Consider the following 22,168-nt stretch of genomic DNA (forward strand, 5'->3'; position numbering starts at 1 on the left):
CACGTTGGAGAATGAATTAACTGAAATGATGCTTTACACCATGTGCATATTGTTGTGGAAAAGGGCAACTGAACTAGACAAAACTATTTAGTTATCTGCACAGCATGGCTACATTGGGATTAAAGTGCACCTTATTTGGGTTGTTTCTTGTTGGTTATTTTTCAAAGGAAATATTTCAGTATTAAAAATACAGTATTATTTATTTTACAAACTGGACATCAAATGGTATTTTGATATCACCGATTGGCCTACATGAAAGTTATGCCTTTTTTGTATCTGTGCTAGGAAAGAAAACGGACCATTGCAAAAAGCATGAACCATACATTTTAGCATCTTGCTATACCCATAATGGCAATTGTTCTCATACCTTGGAATAACCTACTGTATGATTGGTTACAGATGTAAGAAAATTATGCTTTTTTGTTGTTTTTACAAATGCTGTTTGCCCTCATTCAACATGAGCAGCTTTTGAGTAATGTCATGTTATTGCTGTGCATCTGCCAAATACTGAAGCTTTTGTGTTCTATTTTTCTATTTGTCTCCCCCCCCCTCATTTGATGCTTTATGTGACTATTTGATACTCAATTGCAAACAAGTTAAGGACTGGTTTTCATGGATGTGCAAAACGGTTGAGGAAGGCATGATTTTTTTTTTGTAAAGAGCTTTTTTTTTATTTATCAGGTACTGTATCTCAAATTAAAGTTGAGGTGTTTCTTATGTGCTTAGTTATTCTTTTTAACATTCTGCCAAGCTTAAGCCGAAATTGGGGCTATGGCATTGTATTCACTGTAGTGACTCACAGCAGTGACTACTGTACTGTACTGTACTGTACTGTACTACTGATTAGTTCTACCTGCAGTCGTGTGCTTTTATCAAGTATTCCCTGAAATGATTGCTTACCTTACACCTTGACTTCAACTGGAAGCTTATCTTGTTTACAATTGCAACTGCTCTAAAAGCATATTACAATGACGCACATGCGCCGACTTGTTGTGCCCTATATCCTCACATTGAGTATAAAGTCTTCATACTTTGTCATACCTCGTACGACACTGGAAAATATAATATTCTCACTCAGTGAGCAATATGGGAGTAAGACAAAGTATAAATTAGGCTTCAATATCTGCTAAACATCTGCTTGCTCTTGAATATTTTATAGACACATTTTATTAACGCAAAGCTGTGGCTGGGATTGTATAAGTGTTCAATTTATCAGTATACAGTATTAGGCAGAATTTCATTTTATTTCATTTCATGCAAAAAGCCTGTTGAAATGCATGGATTGCACCTTTTTAACAGTTGCACTAAACCACAGAAGTAGCTATTAAATGAAGCATTATGCAGCAATGTGTTTGTGTTTGTTTTGAGTGCATTGAATTAGAATACATTAAGCACCCAATTGTAGTATATAGTACTACAGTACAGATACAGGTGGTAGAAGTTTAAGTAAATGCGAAGGAATTCCCAGTTAGCCATTATTGCGAACGCAAGTGAGCATTTACTATGAGACCCAGCAGATCATGTCTGTCTGTCTGTGTGTCACGCTGTAATACCACCCGCCCCCCACCAGAGGGCGCAGCTGTATCACACAAAAACAACACACACATGCACGCACACACACACAACTTAACTTTAAAAAAACTTTACTTATTAAAAAAAAATCTTAAAAAAAGTACGTAATTTATTCTAATTGTTATTGCAATTTACGAGCTGCGTTCGCGCGTCTTACTTGTGATATATGATTTAGTTATTCAATTGAATTTACTTGGTTTGCTTTAGAATATTAATGTCTTAAATCTTTTAAAGGTGACAGGATTAAGAGCAGCCTGACAGAGAAACAAGCCTAGCTGAGAACATAGAATATTATATGAAACACCCTCCCAAAATGAACATGTGCCCTCTCAAGCCCCAGGCAGCTTTAGTGGTATTCACGCTGTCTAAACAGTGTCATCGGAAGTGATCCAAAACAGGGAGGAGGGGGGGAAAAAAATATTTATTTTGAATTACATTCCCTTCTGTAACAATGAATTTCCTCGACCCCACTGTGTGTGACTCTCACACACATACAGCAGTGCTTAGCACAACATAACACTTTCTCTGGGAGAAACAGAAATAGGATTCATCATGTCTATCAGTAACTTTGGCAGAAACACTGGAAGCAGAACTTTGTACAAAACAGATCTAAAAGAGGGGGGGGGGGGGGGGGAATTAAAAACACAAAAGGACCTAAATAAAATTCATTAACCTCATTCTATGCTATAAATAGCTAGCCATTCTTGCAGCATTTCAACAGGGAACCAGAGACGATGTCTAGATACAAACAGAAATAAGACTTGTCTTCAACAAATGGAAATATGCACGTCATTCGTTGGCATTCTAGAACAGGAGTGTAAAACAAGCCACGACTGTAAGATGTTACAAGCTGCTCAGTGTTGTTACAAGCAATAACAATCTAGTTTATTTGTATAGCACTTTTTAAAACCGTAGAAGGTGCCTCACACAGCCTCAGTAAAGGAAAACGAGGATAAAAAAAAAAGTTAACACAATAAAAGAGCAAAAGCAATGGATGAACAAGATCTTAGTTGGGAGTGTTCATTAATGGGTCAGCCATCAACAATGTGAAGAGGACTTCACTCGGTAAAATTTGATATGACATCCTGAGGTCAAACGGACAAGTTCAAGTCATTACTGTGGCATACTGTCTGTGAGATCAACATGCATGCTATACTGTTCCATCTGGTACTCAAAAACTGTCAAATAAAGAATGACCTTCAACATTGCAGAGGACGTATACAGGTGAGCTTGGATAGATTCAAGACCTTTCTTGTCATTGCTGCGCAAGCGCAATGAAATTGCAATACCCGACAAAAGGAGTGCAGTTCAGGTATACGAGACATGCTTATGACACTAGATATGGTGTTTTACCTATATAAATATTACTATGTTTTCAGTCACTTGAAGAGCACAGGGCACCGATATGAAGAAAGCACAACACCGATATAAAACATCTCCTATATGAAACATTGTGACAAAAATATTAGTAATAGTGCATTACTTTGGTTGACCATTTCGCAATGAACTCCTGTGTTTGGATCCAAGAAGGGGACAGACGTATATCAGCGTTTACAAAAAAACAATATAGTATTCTATATAAAAAAGGCATGAATGATTGGCAGCTTTTTTAGGTGGAGACATTACAGGAATTGTATGACTCTATTGTGTCATGAAATGCAGCCCAAAATATGTTAAGGAAATATTGGTGCACTCAAACATCCTGGATATTCATGGCTCCCTGGGGCCATTGGTACGTGTCGAGAGCGAAGGAGTCATAATCTGGGCTGTAGACATGAGACAACACAAATGCCTCCTTGTCAATGGGCTCGGGATACAGTGAAGCAATGTTGTGTTTGTACGCGTATTTGACGATCTGAGAGAGAGAGAGAGAGAGAGGGGGGGGAAATAAGAGTGGAAGACAAGCAAAGGGACAAAGAGCAAGAAAACAGTTGGAGGTTGAGAGAGTAGAGTAGACACAGCGTCATGTTCGAGTAGAAACCTAGGCTCAGAAGTATTTATTTGCAAAGGAGATGGTTCAATTTGAGGAATGTGGGTGGAAAACATGTAAAGATGTCCTACCTTCACGGCAATCTTAAATGATACCTCTCTTATGGTACTGAGAGGGGGATACAGCCTTCCTTCAGCCAAGTTCTCTTCCGTTACCATGCCAGCTATTGCCTGAGAGATAAAACAGCAATTCAATCTCAGGCGCACATGGAGAGGATAGATGACAGGGATGCTAAATTGTTAATGAAAACCAGCCTAGTTAAAAAGACACAAATGGCCAAAAACAGGAATAGAGAACAAATGCTATTTTTTATTCATGGGTCATTATGTTTTACTTACTCCTTTTCCATTTCTACATCCTGTATTACATTAGAGTAAATGGGTTTATTACTTATTAGTTATTACCACAGTGAAATTTAACTTACTGACTCCTAGGGGAAAAACTACTGTATTTGCCTTTCATGGAATCCATAACCCAGCCTTCATATATATACATACAGTGGTGTAATATTATGCTTGCTTTATTTACATAGGAGTACAAACGAAAGGAAGCCGAGGTTAGAGAGGTTGGGGGGTGGGGGGGGGACATGGAACACATGGTTGATCTGACATTCAACAGTATTTCATCTCTGATGTTGTGGTATAACAAATCACTTTCTACAGTGACAAGCAACACAACCCACCTCTGCAGTGGTGAGGAAAACGTCATCCGATATGTGGCGCACACCACAGGCAATAACACCCAAAGCCACCCCGGGGAACACGTAGGCATTGTTACCCTGGCCCGGATAGAAGGTACGCCCATCAGCCAGTGTCACCTTGTCGAAGGGGCTCCCGCTGGCAAAGATTCCCCGACCCTGAAGATGAGTGAGAGGACAGGTTACTGAAGTAGTATAGTCTGGCAGTGTGTGGAGTCGGTGACTCGGGTTCCTCGATGTAAAATAATAATCCACTTCTGGTGAAGTTAAACGATTTGACTTTTCAGTCCGTTTGCAGCGTTACTGTATTTCAATAAGCTTATAATTCAACTTTAATGGCGTACGTACAGTGATATGCTTCATACCATTATTATGTCTCTATACCTCCTAAAGCGACTCATATTGCTCCACACTTTTTGTATAGCATTTATTTGCCATATTATTATATTATTTCTTATAAATGATTCTAGTTTCTAGGGTTTTAGTGCATTGACTGGAGAGTTGAAATTCAAAATGTGTTACGCCTGGAATGAACAACAAAAGCATTGAATTAAATTGAGGTCAAGAGGATTCCTTACGTTAGTGAGTGTGTAGCACTGCTCCGCGGTGCACTCTGCCTTGCTGGTGGGGTTACTCAGGGCGAAGATTATTGGCCTCTCGTTGAAGGACGCCATGTCTTTTATGATCTTCTCAGTGAATGCTCCAGCAATGGCAGCCACTCCTTCAATTCAGAGGGACAATCCATCATATATCAAAAAACCTTCTGCGATTTCAATATGACAATTCAAAAGCAGTTTTCTGGGAAGATACATTTATTGTGGTGTTTATAAATGCACCTTGCACCCCATAACACAGATGATCTGTGACATCAACTGTGCTATTCAAAGAGAATAAAAGGTCAGCTACTGTATGAATAAGCCTATAAGAATATCACTGAAACCCTGATCATATGTGACATATGAAACTAGGGTGTTTGCATGATTCTGAATCCATTCCAAGCATTAGTTTTGCACAAAAAACACTCCTTGGGCTAAATTAGGCCATATCCACTTGACCAAATGTGCTGACCTCAACACGTTTGTGTGGCCGTTTTCCTCCCAAGGAGTGTTTTTTGTGCAAAACTAATGCTTGGAATGGATTCAGAATCATGCAAACACCCTAGTTTCATATGTCACATGTTACTTAAAGAATGATGAAATTTGGACTTTTTTGCCTTATATATGATGTTATGGGTATTGGTCACATATTATGCTAATAACTAAATTTCCCACGGGAGTTGAATTTCAAACTTTTAGTACATGTTATTAGACACCTTTAGAAACACATTGGTGAAGACATTTCTTGGTAACGATTTAGTTCCCAGATTTTCATAGATTTCTCTTACTATCAGGCCAATCAAATGGGCAACCAGGTTAAGTTAGACCCAAGTATTTCGCAAAATGGAGAAATCACCCGTCAAGGGCTTCTGCCAGAAATATGGGGAGGGATAAAGTAAAGTTTTAGACCGCGACGGAGTCCAACATACGTACAGTACATGGACAGTTAAGACTCACTCCTGGCTTCCCTGTGAGGTTAGGGTTAGTAATGTCCCGACATACATGTATGCATACGTGGCCGGTTAAGACTCGCCCGTGGCGTCCGCGTGCGGTGCCACTCAAAGTGACTACTGGGTTGGGCTGCTGGACGCAAGGGGTTGGGCCGTTATGTCTGGCAGACATATTTGAGGGGTGATATGTCCCCGTATGCAAGCATTTCCTTGCACACGGGACATATCTGAGTGGAGTGATTTTAATAAGCTTGATCACTGAGTGGCGTGATGTGCAGTAAAAGCTCACCTATGATAGCCGTGGGTTTGATGGTATTCACCACCTCGTCTAGTGTCCTCAGGTGAGGGTGATCGTGAGCAAACTCCTCCTTCTCATGGTTGAGATTGCCTCTTCCCTATATTGTATAAAAAAAAAAAATTAAGTTAATGCACTCTAGGAATTGTTGTGAAGTGCTGCTGATCACAGAGTAGAATTATAAAATGATGAATAAATTAATTATAAATGTGTCATGTGCATTTGTCTTTTTATTGTAAATAAGAGCAATGCATGTGGAGCTGGAGTGTGTTGCATATTTTTCTGATGCATGCATTGACTTTTTCCATGCAGCATTCATTGGTGATGACTGATGAGTCTGATGACCTAACATAATCTAACCGGGGATTGTATAAGAGAAAAGTGACAGAGAAAAGTGACAACGGCAAACTACCTTTACAATGAGACCTCTGGAGTCAACCAACCAGATCTTCTTGACGGCATCTTCGTGAGCCACGCCTTCCTTTGCCATCGCCATCGTGAGCAAATGGGCAATACCCAAAGCAGCCTGCAAGGTTAGGAAGAGTACCAATCAACACCTTTTTACTGTACTACTATATATATATATTTTTTAAATATATGTTTATTGGTAGCAGGTTTCAACAATTTAAGTTTAGTTTGAACTCCATTTTCTCCCTCACCCCATCCCTCCCCCCACAGTTATCGTCATCATTAACCCATTTAGACCTGAGGACGCATCCGTGTCATATTATAGCTTTTAACCCATTTTGGGCGGGAACCCCTTTTGGTGTTTTAACTAAGCATTATGTTATACTTTAGCTATTGAAAAATAGCAGATCTACAAGCTCATAGCGCGCCACCGAGTGGCGCGCTATGAACTTGTAGGTCTGCTATTTTTGAAAAATCGTAAAAATGCGGCACAAATCTTTGAATATATATTCTTTCAGCGTTTTTTTTATTTCGACGTCAGGCCTGAATGGGTTAAAACAATGTAAAAAAATAACAATAATTATTGAGTACAGACATACAAAAAAAGAAAAAAGAAAGTCCAGTCCAATCAAACAGCCATGCATATTTAACCAAGTGTAAACAGTAGGACACACAAAAAAATATATAATTTATGTACTACTATATTTACATCCGGGAAGACTAGAGGATCATTCATGGATCTCTAATGGAGATCCTTCCATAAACAGGAAGACTAGAGGATTATTCATGGATCTCTAATGGAGATCCTTCCATAAACAGGAAGACTAGAGGATTATTCATGGATCTCTAATGGAGATCCTTCCATAAACAGAAGACTAGAGGATCATTCATGGATCTCTAATGGAGATCTTTCCATAAACAGAAGACTAGAGGATCATTCATGGATCTCTAATGGAGATCTTTCCATAAACAGAAGACTAGAGGATCATTCATGGATCTCTAATGGAGATCCTTCCATAAACAGAAGACTAGAGGATCATTCATGGATCTCTAATGGAGATCCTTCCATAAACAGAAGACTAGAGGATCATTCATGGATCTCTAATGGAGATCCTTCCATAAACAGAAGACTAGAGGATCATTCATGGATCTCTAATGGAGATCCTTCCATAAACAGAAGACTAGAGGATCATTCATGGATCTCTAATGGAGATCTTTCCATAAACAGAAGACTAGAGGATCATTCATGGATCTCTAATGGAGATCCTTCCATAAACAGAAGACTAGAGGATCATTCATGGATCTCTAATGGAGATCCTTCCATAAACAGAAGACTAGAGGATCATTCATGGAACAATTAATAACATAAATTAATGAAAATAGCACATCTACAAGCTCACAACACGCCGCATCACGCGTTGTGAGCTTGTAGATTGGCTATTTTCAGTAATTTTAAAGGTTTGTCTTTTGGATCTCGAGCTGAAAGGTTTGGGAACAGCTGGTTTACACGAAGATGAGTTGTGTCACAGGGGTGGGCTTAAAGACAGCTTAGGTGGTTATTTTTATTCATCATAATGGATTAATCTCATGGACCAGCCACCCAGTCATGAAATTATTGGCTCAAGAAGAAAATAAATAAATCTCTCCATGAATTCAAGGCTGTGGGCTGTGTAATTAATACAAAATAAAATAATGGAAAAACAAATAATAATAATAGTTTTTCGAGTGAACTACTCCTTTCAAAATAATCACAGGCAAATCTTAAGTCTCTTAATACCTCTCCTGCTCCCTGGAACACAAACGTGTGGTCTGCGAGCTTGTTCTTGGTCATCTTCAATGCAGCCAAGATCCCGGCAACTGCTACCGAGGCTGTGCCTATGACGGAAGAATGACAAAAATGTGCCACTCAGCCATTGAAGAGAGCATTTGAAAGCTTGTGGATCAGTAATACAGATCATGTGTTGTTGTGAGCAAGTCAAAGAGATTATAAATGTTATTATGTAGAATTCTGACAGAATCAAGAGAGTATTTCGAATTATATTACTTAAATTATTAGGTACTATGTAATACTATATAACCAAACATTAAAATGTCACATAGTGCCTCCCTAGGGAGGTCCTCGACGCACGTCCCACTGGGAGGAGACCCCGGGGCAGACCAAGGCGCAGTTGGAGGAAATACATCGACTCACTGGCCTTGGAACATCTCGGAATCCCCCAGGAGGAGGTCACTGATATTGCTCTGGAGAGGGAAGTCTGGAGCACTCTGGTGGAACTGTTGCCCCCGCGACCCGACTACGGATAAGCGGTTGAAGATGGATGGATGGACATAGTGCTGGTCTTGGCAGTGCAGTGGGCACTGGGGAACCAATACCAGACTGTTTTAACCCATTTTGGGCGGGAACCCCTTTGTGTTTTCAGCAATAAGTTATACTTTAGCTATTGAAAAATAAGATCTACAAAAATAAGATCTACAAGCTCATAGCGCGGCATTGAGTGCCGCTCTATGAGCTTGTAGGTCTGCTATTTTTGAAAAATTGTGAAAATGTGGTGCAAATCTTGAATATATATTATTTCAGAGCGAACGTAACTCAAATCTTTGCTTCTGGGGTGTCCCTGGAACAACATATTTTCAGATGGGGGTCAGTGGCCAATTACATATAATTTTTGGGGTCCTTGACATGAAATATTGAGCACCACTGATACAGAAACCTAAGGTATTTCAGAAAACTGTCAGAATTTAGAAGACATTTTTTAAATTTTCGACGTCAAGCCTAAATGGGTTAAAGCTGCAATGCAACCCATAACTTTTGTGTTCTGCTTGGGATTCAAGCCCAGTCTTCCACTTTTTATTTTATACCAGCAATTTCCGTTTGCCCAGCAGGGAGATATTGTGCTCATCAGGACTAGTGCTGCACAATAATAAAAAAAAAAGATAAGAGATCTAGATTCAGACACCTATGCAATCTAATTGTGTAGAATCGTGCAGCACTAGTTGGCTGTCCAATTCATTTTAGTTACTCGTTTTTGTTTGTCTTTTTTTTTTACCCATTTAGACCTGAGGACGATTCTACAAATGCCTTCTAGACAGTTTTCTTGAAAAATCCATGTTTCTATGTCAGTCGTCGACTTTTTCCATGCAGCATTCATTGGTGATGAGTCTGATGACCTAACTTAATCTAACCGGGATTGTATAAGAGAAAAGTGACAACAGCAAACTATGAGCTTGTAGATCTGCTATTTTCCAATAGCTAAAGTATAACATAATCAGGCCTGCACACAACTGGTGCGCCAGTGCGCATGCGTCGTCAAAATGTTTTCTGCGCGGTAGATCAAAGGATGCAAAGCGCATTTGCGCACCAAGAGCTGCGACAGTTATATGTAGAGAATCTGACAGGTATTCAAAAGGAACTCAAATATGATGTTATGTCCTGTAAGTAGACTTAGAAATAAAACTTGTGTTGACTAATCTTTACACGTGACTCTTATTTTTAAGAGTCAGAGCACAGGAAGTCTGTTTCAGTTGTAAACAAGCTACTATGACACTTTCCCAAAGTTTACGTTGCTCCTGTCATAGTGCTAGTCGCTAAACCACGCGACCATATTTACCCCCCCGCTGTGCGCACCAACTTGCATGTCCAGGTGCTCCTTTGAGAACTAGCCCAAAATAATTATGTGCAGCCCTGAACATAATGCTTAAAACACCAAAAAGGGTTCCCGCCCAAAATGGGTTAATAAATATCTTCTTGGGGTTGGTAATGGTAAATCGAGATTCAGATTTGAGCACTAATCATGACACCTGTTGGTTGTTTGGTTGCCTTTGCTGTTTTTATGTCTCGTTTTTAAACCCTGGAGCAAATGTAGTGCAAAGATTTAGCGCGCTATAAATAAAATGTATTATTATTATCACATACAGTAGTGCTCGTCAACCATTAGGGGTTTTCATTTATCAATGGAATAGTAGGCGGGTGACAACCTCTATCCACTGCAGATGTGTAATAATAATATACTGTATACCATACTGGATTAACCCATTTTGGGCGGGAACCCCTGTTGGTGTTAGCATTATGTTATGCTTTAGCTATTGAAAAATAGCAGATCTACGAGCTCATAGCGCGCCACCGAGTGGCGCGCTACGAGCTTGTAGGTCTGCTATTTTTGAAAAATCGAAGAACGACTGACATAGAAACATAGCTTTTTCGGAAAACTGTCAGGATGTAGAAGACATTTTTAGAATCTGATCTCAGGTAAAAAAAAAAAATCTGGATTACAGCAGCTTTAAGTCTGAGCCAATAACATTCAGCCATTACTCCTGCCCTAACCCAAATACCACTGCTCATTTTGAAACTTGATCCAATCTTGAAAATACACGAAGGTCAGGACACTAGTACAGTGTTGTGGCTGTAGTGTAGGCTTCAGGACAGTACAGTGTCGTGGCTGTAGTATATAGGCTTCAGGACAGACAAAACACTGAGCATTACCTTGAATGTCATCATTGAAGGTGCAGTAACGGTTGCGATATTTTGCGAGAATCCGAAAAGCATTCATGTTGGCAAAGTCCTCAAATTGAATCAGGCAGTTCATCCCATACCTGTGGAGTGATGATGCAAGCAACATCAATTGACATAGACCTACTGCACGCACAGTCACACACAGTCAAACAGACACACAGAAACACACACACACACACACACACACACACACACACACACACACACACACACACACACACACACACACACACCCCATCCCTCAAGTGTGACGTACACAGTAAAATACTACTACCCATCTTCCACCCGACGCAAAAAAACGCATAGCGCCGAGTGCAAGGCATATTTTGGTACAATTCTCCTGACGCACGTGCCTTATGGCTGCCCACGTCATCTAGATATCAGATGATCTAGCGCCAATTTTGCCCATGGGCGTGTGCTGCTCTTAAAATGAGGTGTGGTCTGGCATGATCGGGGCGCGATCCCCACAGACATGGTTGACTGGTGGTGGGCAGAGGACTTTGCGCCACCAGCAGTGCAAGCTTGTTCTTGAAGGTGATGGCAGTCAACACTCAACAGACTCGACACCGATTGGTTTAATTAATGTAATGCCCAAAACACACCCATTGATAATTCAGGGCGTGTTCCGCCAGTCGCTAGCCTACTAGCCAGTTCTCGGTGCGCTCTGTCGCGCGAGTTGTCAGACTGCGTGACGTACGGTATCATAATGACATTTTCGGGGGCCTGTCATTGGATCTTTTAAAGGAGCATTCAGTGATTTGAGTGATTTGGAGAACCACCCAGTCCGCCCCGGTAACAAAATGTGCACATGCACGCTCTACAGTGGGGGGAAGTGCAACAGGCCAACAGCATGTGCACCCCACTCGATTATGATTGGAGGAAGGCCCCTCTAATCCTGATTGGATGAAGGCTTTGCCACCCGCCACCAAAACTAGGGTTTTTTGACCCCAGGGGCTCACTGGGGACAGGGAGGAACTCCTTATATGGTCAGCACACTCTATAGTAGGGAGGATTATCCAGAAAAAAATAAAAAATAAGTGATATTTAGATTAAGTCAAATCACTGAATATACCTTTAAGTGTCAATTGAACTGAGAAGAGTGTGCAAATGGAACCAAATGGATCTATTGGGATAACGCTGTGAATATGGCCAATGCAATGTTTGTACTCACTTGTCCGTCACTGCCTGCATGAATTCGTCAATGAGATCGTCATACTCCTTTCCTCTAACTCTGTTGTGCTTAAGTCCGATGTACAAGGGATCATCAAGGAGTTCCTGATCAGAAAAACCGATATGATGATTAGCCTACACATGATACCGCATACATATCTGTGCTTTGCGATTACTGCTTATATATCACACACACACTGGAATGGGAAAATGACATATCTATCTATGTTATAATGTAAGTCTGTATGTAGAGAACTGCTGACAGAGGTAGCCCTCCTGGGAGGAGGCCAAGAGGAGTAATGATGAATTAATGAATTGCATTTTATAGCGCTTTTCCAAGTGCTCAAAGCGCTTTACAATGGTTCATTCATTCATACATTGGGAGGTGAAGCGGCAAACAGTCGACGCCAGCGTCCTCACTTCCCACATTCACACACCAATGTTGGCAAGCTTACACCGACCGACTCATTGGAGGCAATGTAGGATTCAGTGTCTTGCCCAAGGACACTTCGACATGTGAACAGGAGGAGCCGGGATTCGAACCGCCGACCCAGGGATCATTGGACAACCTGCTCTACCTCCTGAGCCACAGCCGCCATAAATAACTCTTTCACCTGTTACCAGCAGTCAAGAGCCTATTTGTGTGATTTCTAGCAGACTTGAAGAACAGCCATTTAAGGCCATGTGTTAAAGGAGTGTTCTATTTATTTTCAACCTATGTGTGTTTTTTATTTTGGGACTCTAGAAGTGTATAGGAGAGAGGGTGTGAAACTGTAATTGGGAGATGTCATGAATGATACCTTGGTGTTGTGTCATTCTCCAGGAGCGCGCGCGCGCACACGCACACGCACACGCGCACGCACGCACGCACGCACGCATGCATACAGAAAGGTCTCACAGTTCTGAAGCACCTGGTTGTTAGTTCCTACGTCCAGCACCACAGGCAGACATTGCTGGGGAGGCACACCTCCGCAGGCCGTGTAGAGGGCTAGTTTCCCCACAGGAATGCCCATGCCGTAGCTTCCCAGGTCGCCCAGACCCAAGATACGTTCCCCATCTGTCACCACAATCGCCTAGGGGGTGGAGACGTTAACCGCTGTTAACAAAGGGCTAAACAAGCTCCCAACGTACAAATCTCTGAATCCGAGAGGGCAGACAGTACCTTAATGGTTTCCTCAGGCCAGGAGTTGAGCACAGTGGCAATGTGGCCTTTGTCATGGATGGTAATGAAGAGCCCTCTGTAAAGCAGTCAGGTTCATGAATCAGTTTTGTTTTCGTTTATTTTTCCCAGTAATGACATGTTTACTATACATTATCATGCTTATTAAATGGTTATTTATGAAAACAATCGACGTGAAACTTGATTTTACCCAACATACTCTTCCTGACATGCTGATATATATTTACAGAGGCAGAACACTTATCCGTTATTGAGAGCGACAGCGATCTGCTATCAGGAGCTAACAGACTGCACTGACTCACCAATTAGATATACAACAAAGCCTTGTAATAAATACAGTAATCTAACTGTAGCAATGGTCTGTAAAGGAGCATTTCCTTACATTTTGAACCCTCTTTAAAAAATGTTTCATATCTTAAAAGTACAACATCATAACTCTTGTAAATTAAGTAAATGGCAGAAGTAAAGATGTCTTTATAAAGTGATACAGAACTGTACAATTCACAGGAATTAACTTATAGTACTGTATTCCCATTCATAGCAACACTGTGTTGACTCATCGATCCACTGGATGAGTCTCCGTGACACACTTGTTCCATATGAAGTTAGTCAACAGGTGCAACCCATCTTTTCTTTAGATAAGAAAAGGTAAGACCAGTGTTGTTTTCGTCGACTAAAACTAAGACGAAAAATGTTCCGTCGACTACCTTTTTCCACTGACAAACTATTCCAAACTAAATGAAAACTAAGCTATGATGACTAAAACTAAGACTAAATGTATTGACAATTTCGTCAACAGATTAAAGCTAGGCTAAAATGTTAGGAAGGGACTAGTGGACAAGAGATCCAGTATACGTCATTTTACACTTGGTTGCATGCTGAAAATAGCACACAAGCACACAACATGTCGACACGTTGTGAGCCTGTAGATCTGCTATTTTTAGCAAGTGTAAAATCAGTCATTACAACGGCATCAAGGCCCGCCAAAATACATTTTAGTCGACTAAATCAACCGTAGATTTAGTCGAATAAAATCGTATGATATTTACGGCAGTATTAAGACTTAATACCTGGAGGCGTGGTCAATGCTGTTTGGCCACTCAGAATAGCCAAATGGCATTGATCACGCCTCCAGGTCTTAAGTTAAGTAATAGGACCTGGTACTTAAGACACGCATAATACTGCCCTTAGTCGACTAAAACTAGACTAACACTAAAACATCCCAGGTGACTAAAATGTGACTAAAAAACTAAATGAAAACTATTCAAGAGACTAAATCAAAATTTGCTGCCAAAAACAACACTGGGTAAGACAGTTATTGACTCCACAAGGGAAATTTGGTCGCCGTCCGTTTTTCTCACCGTGGTCTCCTGAACGCGAGGCCGTACTGTTGGCAGGCCAGCCCAACCGTGGGGGTGTACACAATGGGCATGAACTTCTCTACGTCAGATGTCAGCACACGGTAAAACAACTTCTCATTTCTGTCCTGCAGAGTCATCAGCAAGATGTACCTGTGTGTGAGAGGGGGATGGGGGTCATCTCTGCAACTGAAATGTGCATAATATAGTGACGTCGATTTTCTAGTCCTATGGATGCCTATTCTCAATTGCATACAGTACGTCATGACCCTTGGCATTTCTTTATTATTGACACTATACATTGTAAATATGACATACTGGTAGTACTTGCCCTAGCCTCGACCTCCTACAGGTGTATGCAAAGGCTCAACTTATGTAACTTAGACAGCATTTTATGTAGACTTACAGCATTTTATGTAAACAGCACTATATATATATATATATATATATGCATAGTTTCATTTTATAGATATTCCACTGTTACGTTCTTAGCTTACGTATGATTCATGATAACTACTTTGTATGTTGTATTCATGTATTGCCATGCTTTTTTGCTCTTGCTCATTGTAAATCGCTCTGGATTAAGAGAGTCTGCTAAAATGTTTTTTTGTAAAATTGTAATACTGAACATGTTACCGTGTAGTGTGTACTGTATAAGCATGTGCTCACTTGTCCAGGGGTTTGACGCGGGTGTCATAACTCTTCATGACACGGAGCACTTGGACGTCCTGGGACAGGATGCAGGGCGGCAGCAGGCCGTGGATGCCCAGTTGCTGGCGCTCCACTAGGGTGAATGCCATTCCCTGCGAGTTCGGAGGAGTCAGACCATTAAAGCAAACATCTTTCCTGGAAAGTAATTCACTCCACTCCAGCAAAAGCTAAAGCCCACAAAATAAATAGGAAACCAAAGTTCCACCACAATGAATCACTGCTTCCATCAGTAGAGCTAAATGTGACTCATACATCCCAAATAGAGGGAAAACGCCTTTTTATCCTTTTGGCTGCTCACTGTGCACGTTTTTCAGAAAACTTAGGTCAGGATTTAGAAGGCCTTTTTAGAAATCGGCCTCAGGCCTAAATGGGTTAAAACAATCACATGAAATTAAATCAAATCACATCTAATATGATCAGTTATAAGGATGATTAACAGACGTTTTATTTCATTGATGTGTTAACCCATTGATGCCTGATGCAACGTATACGTTGTTCTACCCTTGATGCCGGCGCGCTCTCTGCGTCTCATCAGCTATTGCTATACATGTAGCAACATAACTATTTAAAAAATAATTAATCAGAATTTGAAGGTTTTTAGAAACCTTAGGTCAGGCCATAGAAGGCGTTCCTAGATTCGGCCTCAGGCATCAATGGGTTAATACAAGGAATAACACGAATTATACTTCAACTTCAACCATGTTTATTCAGCCCTGGGGGAGCTTTGGCAAATCATGCATGTAGTATATGCGAGCTAGTAAGTTATAGATGTAGAGGACTGGTCAACAGGCCCTACAGTACACATTAACCTATTTAGGCCTTCTAAATCCTCCAGTTTTCTGAAATAAATATTTTCACGATTTTTCAAAAATAGCAGACCTACAAGCTCGTAGCGCGCCACTCGGTGGCGCGCTATGAGCTTGTAGATCTGCTATTTTTCAATAGCTAAAGCATAACATAATGCTAACACCTAAATGGGTTCCCGCCCAAAATGGGTTAAACAATAAACAGTCATGGTGTCTTGTGTCTAACATGTTTCTCTCAATGGCCAGTCTACACAAAGGCTATATGCAGCTTCTGTCTAATGTGTAAAGCCGTAAGGGAGCCCCGTAAGAGATTATAAAAAAGGTACAGTAAAGTACTGATGATGTTATATAATGGAAAACATATCATTGATAATTTGGGTTCACAGTCATTATACTCATTAAGCAGAAAACAATACAGGGTCATGCCATTGCCAGCCAGGTCACCGAGAACCGTCCACAGCTGCATTCTATCCTGGTAAACGTTCTGACCCCGCCTCTGCCTCCTGGTTGCGATTAGTGCTGCTACACGCACGCAAGGGTGCTGGCAGTCGCTCCACAGGGTAAATTGGGGTCGTGTGTGAGACTTTATCTATTTATTCTATCCAATGGGCATGGGAGCCTGGCTTACCTCCCCTGCCCAGTGTGCCCACACTCTCACTTTCATGTCTTACATGTCCTACTGTACATTCTCGCATTGCTCTCATTGCTATTTCATTCTTGTATGCCAGCAAAAGCCAGAGAGTGTTGTAGGAAAGAAAACAATCTAATAGGGTTCGTCGCACAATACATTCATGCCTCTTCTGAATGCACATCAGATGTTTTCTTGTGTATGTTTTGCAATGTGGTATACACTTATTACACTATAGTCTATCAGAATGTCAATACTCTGCCTGACTCCTTTTTCACCTCCTGGCACATGCTCATTTAAAACTACTGATATTTATGAGTAGTAGGTGATGAAATCGAGGCTGAAAATAGCACCGCGCAACATAAACATACTAACATACTGTACTATAGTCTATGAGGGAGCGAGGGAGAGAGAAGACAGAGATACAGTCAACAGTTACCTTGAACTTGACAGAGTAACGTGGTTAAATAGAAGCTAAAGAAAACCGATTAAGGGAGCCTGCCTAATCATCTCTAGAGTAATTTAATTAACCTATCCTTTCACAGCAGTGAAAGAGAGAGAGAAAGAACGAGTGTGCGAAAAAAGTTGTATTGCTGTGGGTGGCACAATGCCTATGATGTGCGTGCGTGCGTATTGTAATGTTCCAATTTGGAACACTTAGCTTTAAACCAAACACAATTACAGATTTCTCTGCAAGGTTCAAGGTTTCTTTATTTTGTCTTCCGAGGGAGAAATTTGTCTTGGACCCCAAGGACCCGCCTGCAAAAGTTGCTGCGGAGCCCTTGGCTTGTGCCCGTGTCGCCACAGAGCAGCGCCACATAACATCTTCCTTGCAACATCAAAGAAAAAAGATTACATTATGCTTTGCTTATACCATAGTATATAGCCAAATGTAAAAAATAATGTCCCAAGGAGTAGATTGCATTACCTTTGTGGACAATATATGATCATTGGCAGATTTCCTTAGTTCATCGAGTTATGTCATCACTGATTTCAAAGCACACCCGACTGTCATTATAACTGCTTGCTTCTGTCCAATGGTTGAGAACATCAGTGTTCAAAACTAAAGCCTAATTTCACCTTAGTTTGCATCACTTGAAAATCTGTCATTTTCAGCAAGCTGCACGGTCCTTACGACAGTACAAGATGTACTGAAACTCCTTACTTAATAATGAATTGCATTTTTATAGCGCTTTTCCAAGTGCTCAAAGCGCTTTACAATGGTTCATTCATTCATACATTGGGAGGTGAAGCGGCGAACAGTCGACGCCAGCGTCCGCCGTCCTCACTTCCCACATTCACACACCAATGGTGGCGAGCTCACACCGACCAACACATTGGAGGCAACGTGGGGTTCAGTGTCTTGCCCAAGGACACTTCGACATGTAGACAGGAGGAGCCGGGATTCGAACCGCCGACCCTGGGGTCATTGGACGACCTGCTCTACCTCCTGAGCCACAGCCGCCCTACTAATAAAAATCCCCACCTAAGAGAATGAATCTGTGAACTTAACTCCTGGGCCAGTTCCCAGTTTAGTGCTGACAAAGCAAAGGGACTGGAAGGAAGTGCCATCATCCGCTGTAGTGTTCTCCGTAAAACTGTAAGTTAAGTCACTCCCAAACGCAGAGAAATCCACCGTTACGTGTCTCTGTGCAGTTTTTCTATTTAATGGAATGACATTGGAAAAATGTCTGTTTACGTGATGGAGTACTGCTGTAGCCAAACCTGAGTCACTACTTTGTGGACCAATGACAAAAAACTCAAACACAGCAGCAAGATTTGTGAACTGTTGTGACAAAAGAAGGATAGCCAATGGAATACAACCACCCTAAGGACTACTATCTGTACCAAGTAGACCGCTGGACCTACTGCACATGTAAACAGAGCTGCTACCTTTAAGCAGATCTTAAATCTGAGTTTTTCCTGTATACTATTTAAATAGTCCTGAGAAAAAAATGCTGCCATTTGTCCCAAAAAAAAGCTTTATACCCTGTTATAACATGTATATAACGATGAAATGTGACATAGCTCTGTTTACAAAATGCTGTACACCCTCCAACTGTATATACTTTCCCCATTTACAACTGGTTTTATTGTATTTGTGACACTTGCTTTGGCAATGTGTTTTCTCATGCCAATAAAGCTCCTTTGAATTGAATTGGATGTTTCCAATCCAATCCACTTTATTTCTATAGCACATTTTACAACGCAAGGTTAGCAAAGTGCTGCACAGATGATCTAAAAAGCTAAATACATTACATAAAAACTGCCTGTTGATGGAAATCAGTTCATGCATTCATCAGAAATTGCTTTTCACAACCTATGAAACCAACCTTGTTTAAGTGGGGGTTTCTGGTGATATCATAGCCACGTCTCTTAGTACTGACGCTGCCTTTGTGGCTGGTTCCTGAGTGACAGACCCGTAGTGCCTGGAAGCAGGCCTTATCCTGGACAGGGAGGCCAGGAGAGCCTGCCAAGATCCCCATAGCGCCTGTGGACGTGCGCCTGCATAGTAGTGACAACACTGTTTTTCCAGGAAGGGTGTTCATTCTGCCTGCAAAACAGAAACACAACTTAGGCTACAACACAACAGCACATGCGTTCAACGTCGGTAACCCTCATTGTACACGTCACCAAATATGCATACGACTTTAACATGCCGTGCATACCACACGTGCAATTCCAGACCAACGAGTTTAGTCTAGTAAGACTACCCTTCAGTAAACAACTCCCTTTTAAAGCAGGGGTAGGCAACTGCAGGCACGGCCCCGAAGGTGATCACTGGGACACTGGCATAAGTGTGAGAGAGGATTTATTTTTATATTAAATATTTAAAAAAAAAAAAGTTTAGTCAGTTAAATGAAGTCCCCTCATATACAAATTACATCCTGAACATAATTCTGCATTCATTCAAACTCCTAATTGACTGGGGAGAGATTCTGGGAGATAGGTGGGTGGTTTATTGAGTCTAATGAACATTCCTGATGTGAAAGAAAAAATATCTTTTTCTAAAATAAGAAAAATACATAAATAAAAAGGTTGTTATGTTGCCTCCAGTCCTATGGACAATCAGTGGGAATATTTAATTTGGATGTGGTGTCACAATTAAACCTAATATGGAACACTGACCAATGAAAATGAAACCAGTCACCCAGGGCTACTGTAAAGTTTAGGCAGGCCTCTATAGCCCGGATGAGTCAGTTGCTTGCAGCTATAAACAACAGGTGCTATATTTAATCAAACACGTTATTATTTGGGGGCGGCAAGACGGTAAAATAACATTCAACGATTCGCGAGGAATTTAAATCTCATAAGCAGTTGACATGTACATTTTTACTTTGAACTGTATGCTGCTGCTAACGTTTAGCTGTATACTAGCTGATATGAATGGATTTATTTTCGTCATACAGGCTGCCTGTGCAGCCATCTGCGCAGTTGCATGCAAGCTAGCAAGTAGCTATTTGTTACCTGAACACAATCTGAAGCTGCCCGTGGCTTCTTCTTATTATCTCCAATCTTCATAGGGTGCACTTATAGCCCGGCCGCTCGTCTCTGCCGCCAAGGATTTTATTATCGGTGGATGATCTGATGAAGATGATGATGGTGGTAAAAATGAAATCAACTAAACCAGCTGACTGACTGTAGTGCTCCTTTGAGTTGACTTTGACGTTTTCACTTCAGCAGCATCTGTTTCTGCAAGGACCTCCCCGTCTATTCTGCGCCCACCAATCGGTTACATTTAAACTAAAAGTCTGGTGACGCGAGGTTACCAGACTGGATAAATTCTTTGTTTATACCTCCATAGCCTCCTCCCCTCGACCTCCACCCACCCCCCCAGCGCTCCTCTTTTCTGTGTTGGATGAACAGAAAACAGATCACATCACATGCTTCTCTCGAGTTAAGCCAAGTCTGGTCAACGTTAATGTTTAGAGTTGTCCATCAGAATAAATGTCTAATATTAATGGCTAAGCACAACCTAAAAAGGCCGTGATAAATAACTAATGTGTCACTGCACAGGTGTAATAGAAACTGTATTACAGTAACAGTACTCTACTGTATTATTACAGCTCCTGCCTGGAAGGGTAAAGTGAAAACACACGCGCGCGCGCGCACAAACACATACACACACACACACACACACACGATTTGCATTGATTTGCGGCTCCCTCTTCTGGCGAATTATGATATCGCTTGTTTTCAAGATTCAAATGTTCAGTTACATCTACACAAGACTACAATTCTTTGCTCTCTGCTCCTCTCTACTTACACTGCCTGCAACTCAAAACCAGGTAGAACTGCATTCACATAATAAACCTTTTTCATGGCAGTCATAATTTGACCTGAAATAGGGTAACACACGTTACCAATTATACTAATTAAGGTTCCATTCCATTTAGTACAGCAGAGCCTTTTCAGTGTGCCAACATACACGTGCGAACGGTGCGATAGCAGCACCCTGACTTTGATCTGAATGGAATGCCACACCTGAGTTTACCCTACTATTGTATGTCTATTGTACATTTGACATAACCTTTCCTCATCAGCATTCCACAGCTTTCACAAGCTCCCTCACACACCTACCTATATTTAAACATATGCCACACAAAGGCAGCTGACACTGTACACAAACATTCACAACTCATAGTTCAGAGATAACAGAGACAGGGGTGGGAGCACAGCTCTTTCTGATTCATCTCCAATAAAAGATAAAATCACAAGTGTGCATATTATGTTTATCTACACATTTATTGGAAATGTACAGTACACATTTCATGACAATACATTTTCTCAATTATTCTTATTACAAAAAACAAACCCCCAATTGAAATAAAATGTTAAACATCTGTTGTTCAAGAGCATCTGAATATTCCCAATCCTCTCAAATTAGGATTGCCTTTAATTGCTGTTATGATTCATGATATAAAAACATTAAATAGTGCATAAAATTAGAAAAGTAAAAAAAGAAATTAAACATTTAGAAAAAAATGCATTTCTGCCCGCATGCATGTGTGGGCAGGCACATACTGTATACATATACAGTGTATATATACATATCATACTTCTACACATACTTCTTATATCTGACTGGTGTCTTTCCCTCTGAGAAATGACACACTTTAAAGCAGTGGTAACCAACCTTTTCAAGCCCAAGAGCCCATTTTATTCCCAATTGTAAGCCATGATCTACCACTAAAATAGGCTATGTTTAAAAAAACACTTTTTGACAGGCTCAATGCATGTGCACACAAACACTATAGTTTAAATAAGAATAAATACTGATAATCAATGCCAAAATA

The 22,168-nt window shown here is 40.9% G+C and overlaps 1 protein-coding gene across 2 annotated transcripts; it reads right to left on the minus strand.

Annotated features, from left to right (window-relative positions):
- Positions 1-1,974: 1,974 nt before the first annotated feature.
- On the minus strand, positions 1,975-20,575 carry me3 (malic enzyme 3, NADP(+)-dependent, mitochondrial). Of its 2 annotated transcripts, none has more exons than XM_079518291.1 (15): positions 20,340-20,575; positions 19,205-19,421; positions 15,396-15,529; positions 14,730-14,879; positions 13,351-13,426; positions 13,100-13,261; positions 12,190-12,293; positions 10,989-11,098; positions 8,286-8,383; positions 6,513-6,626; positions 6,095-6,200; positions 4,838-4,980; positions 4,245-4,418; positions 3,634-3,732; positions 1,975-3,427 (listed from the first exon to the last, which is right to left on the minus strand). In XM_079518291.1, exons 2-15 carry the CDS (start codon positions 19,418-19,420, stop codon positions 3,266-3,268), a joined length of 1,848 nt encoding a protein of 615 aa, XP_079374417.1. In that variant the 5' UTR covers position 19,421; positions 20,340-20,575; the 3' UTR covers positions 1,975-3,265. The 2 variants fall into 2 exon arrangements, with proteins under 2 accessions (XP_079374417.1, XP_079374416.1); XM_079518290.1 differs by having other exon boundaries at positions 19,205-19,425.
- Positions 20,576-22,168: the final 1,593 nt, after the last annotated feature.

This window comes from Electrona antarctica (assembly GCF_951216825.1).
Source record: "Electrona antarctica genome assembly, chromosome: 13".
Lineage (NCBI taxonomy): Eukaryota > Metazoa > Chordata > Actinopteri > Myctophiformes > Myctophidae > Electrona > Electrona antarctica.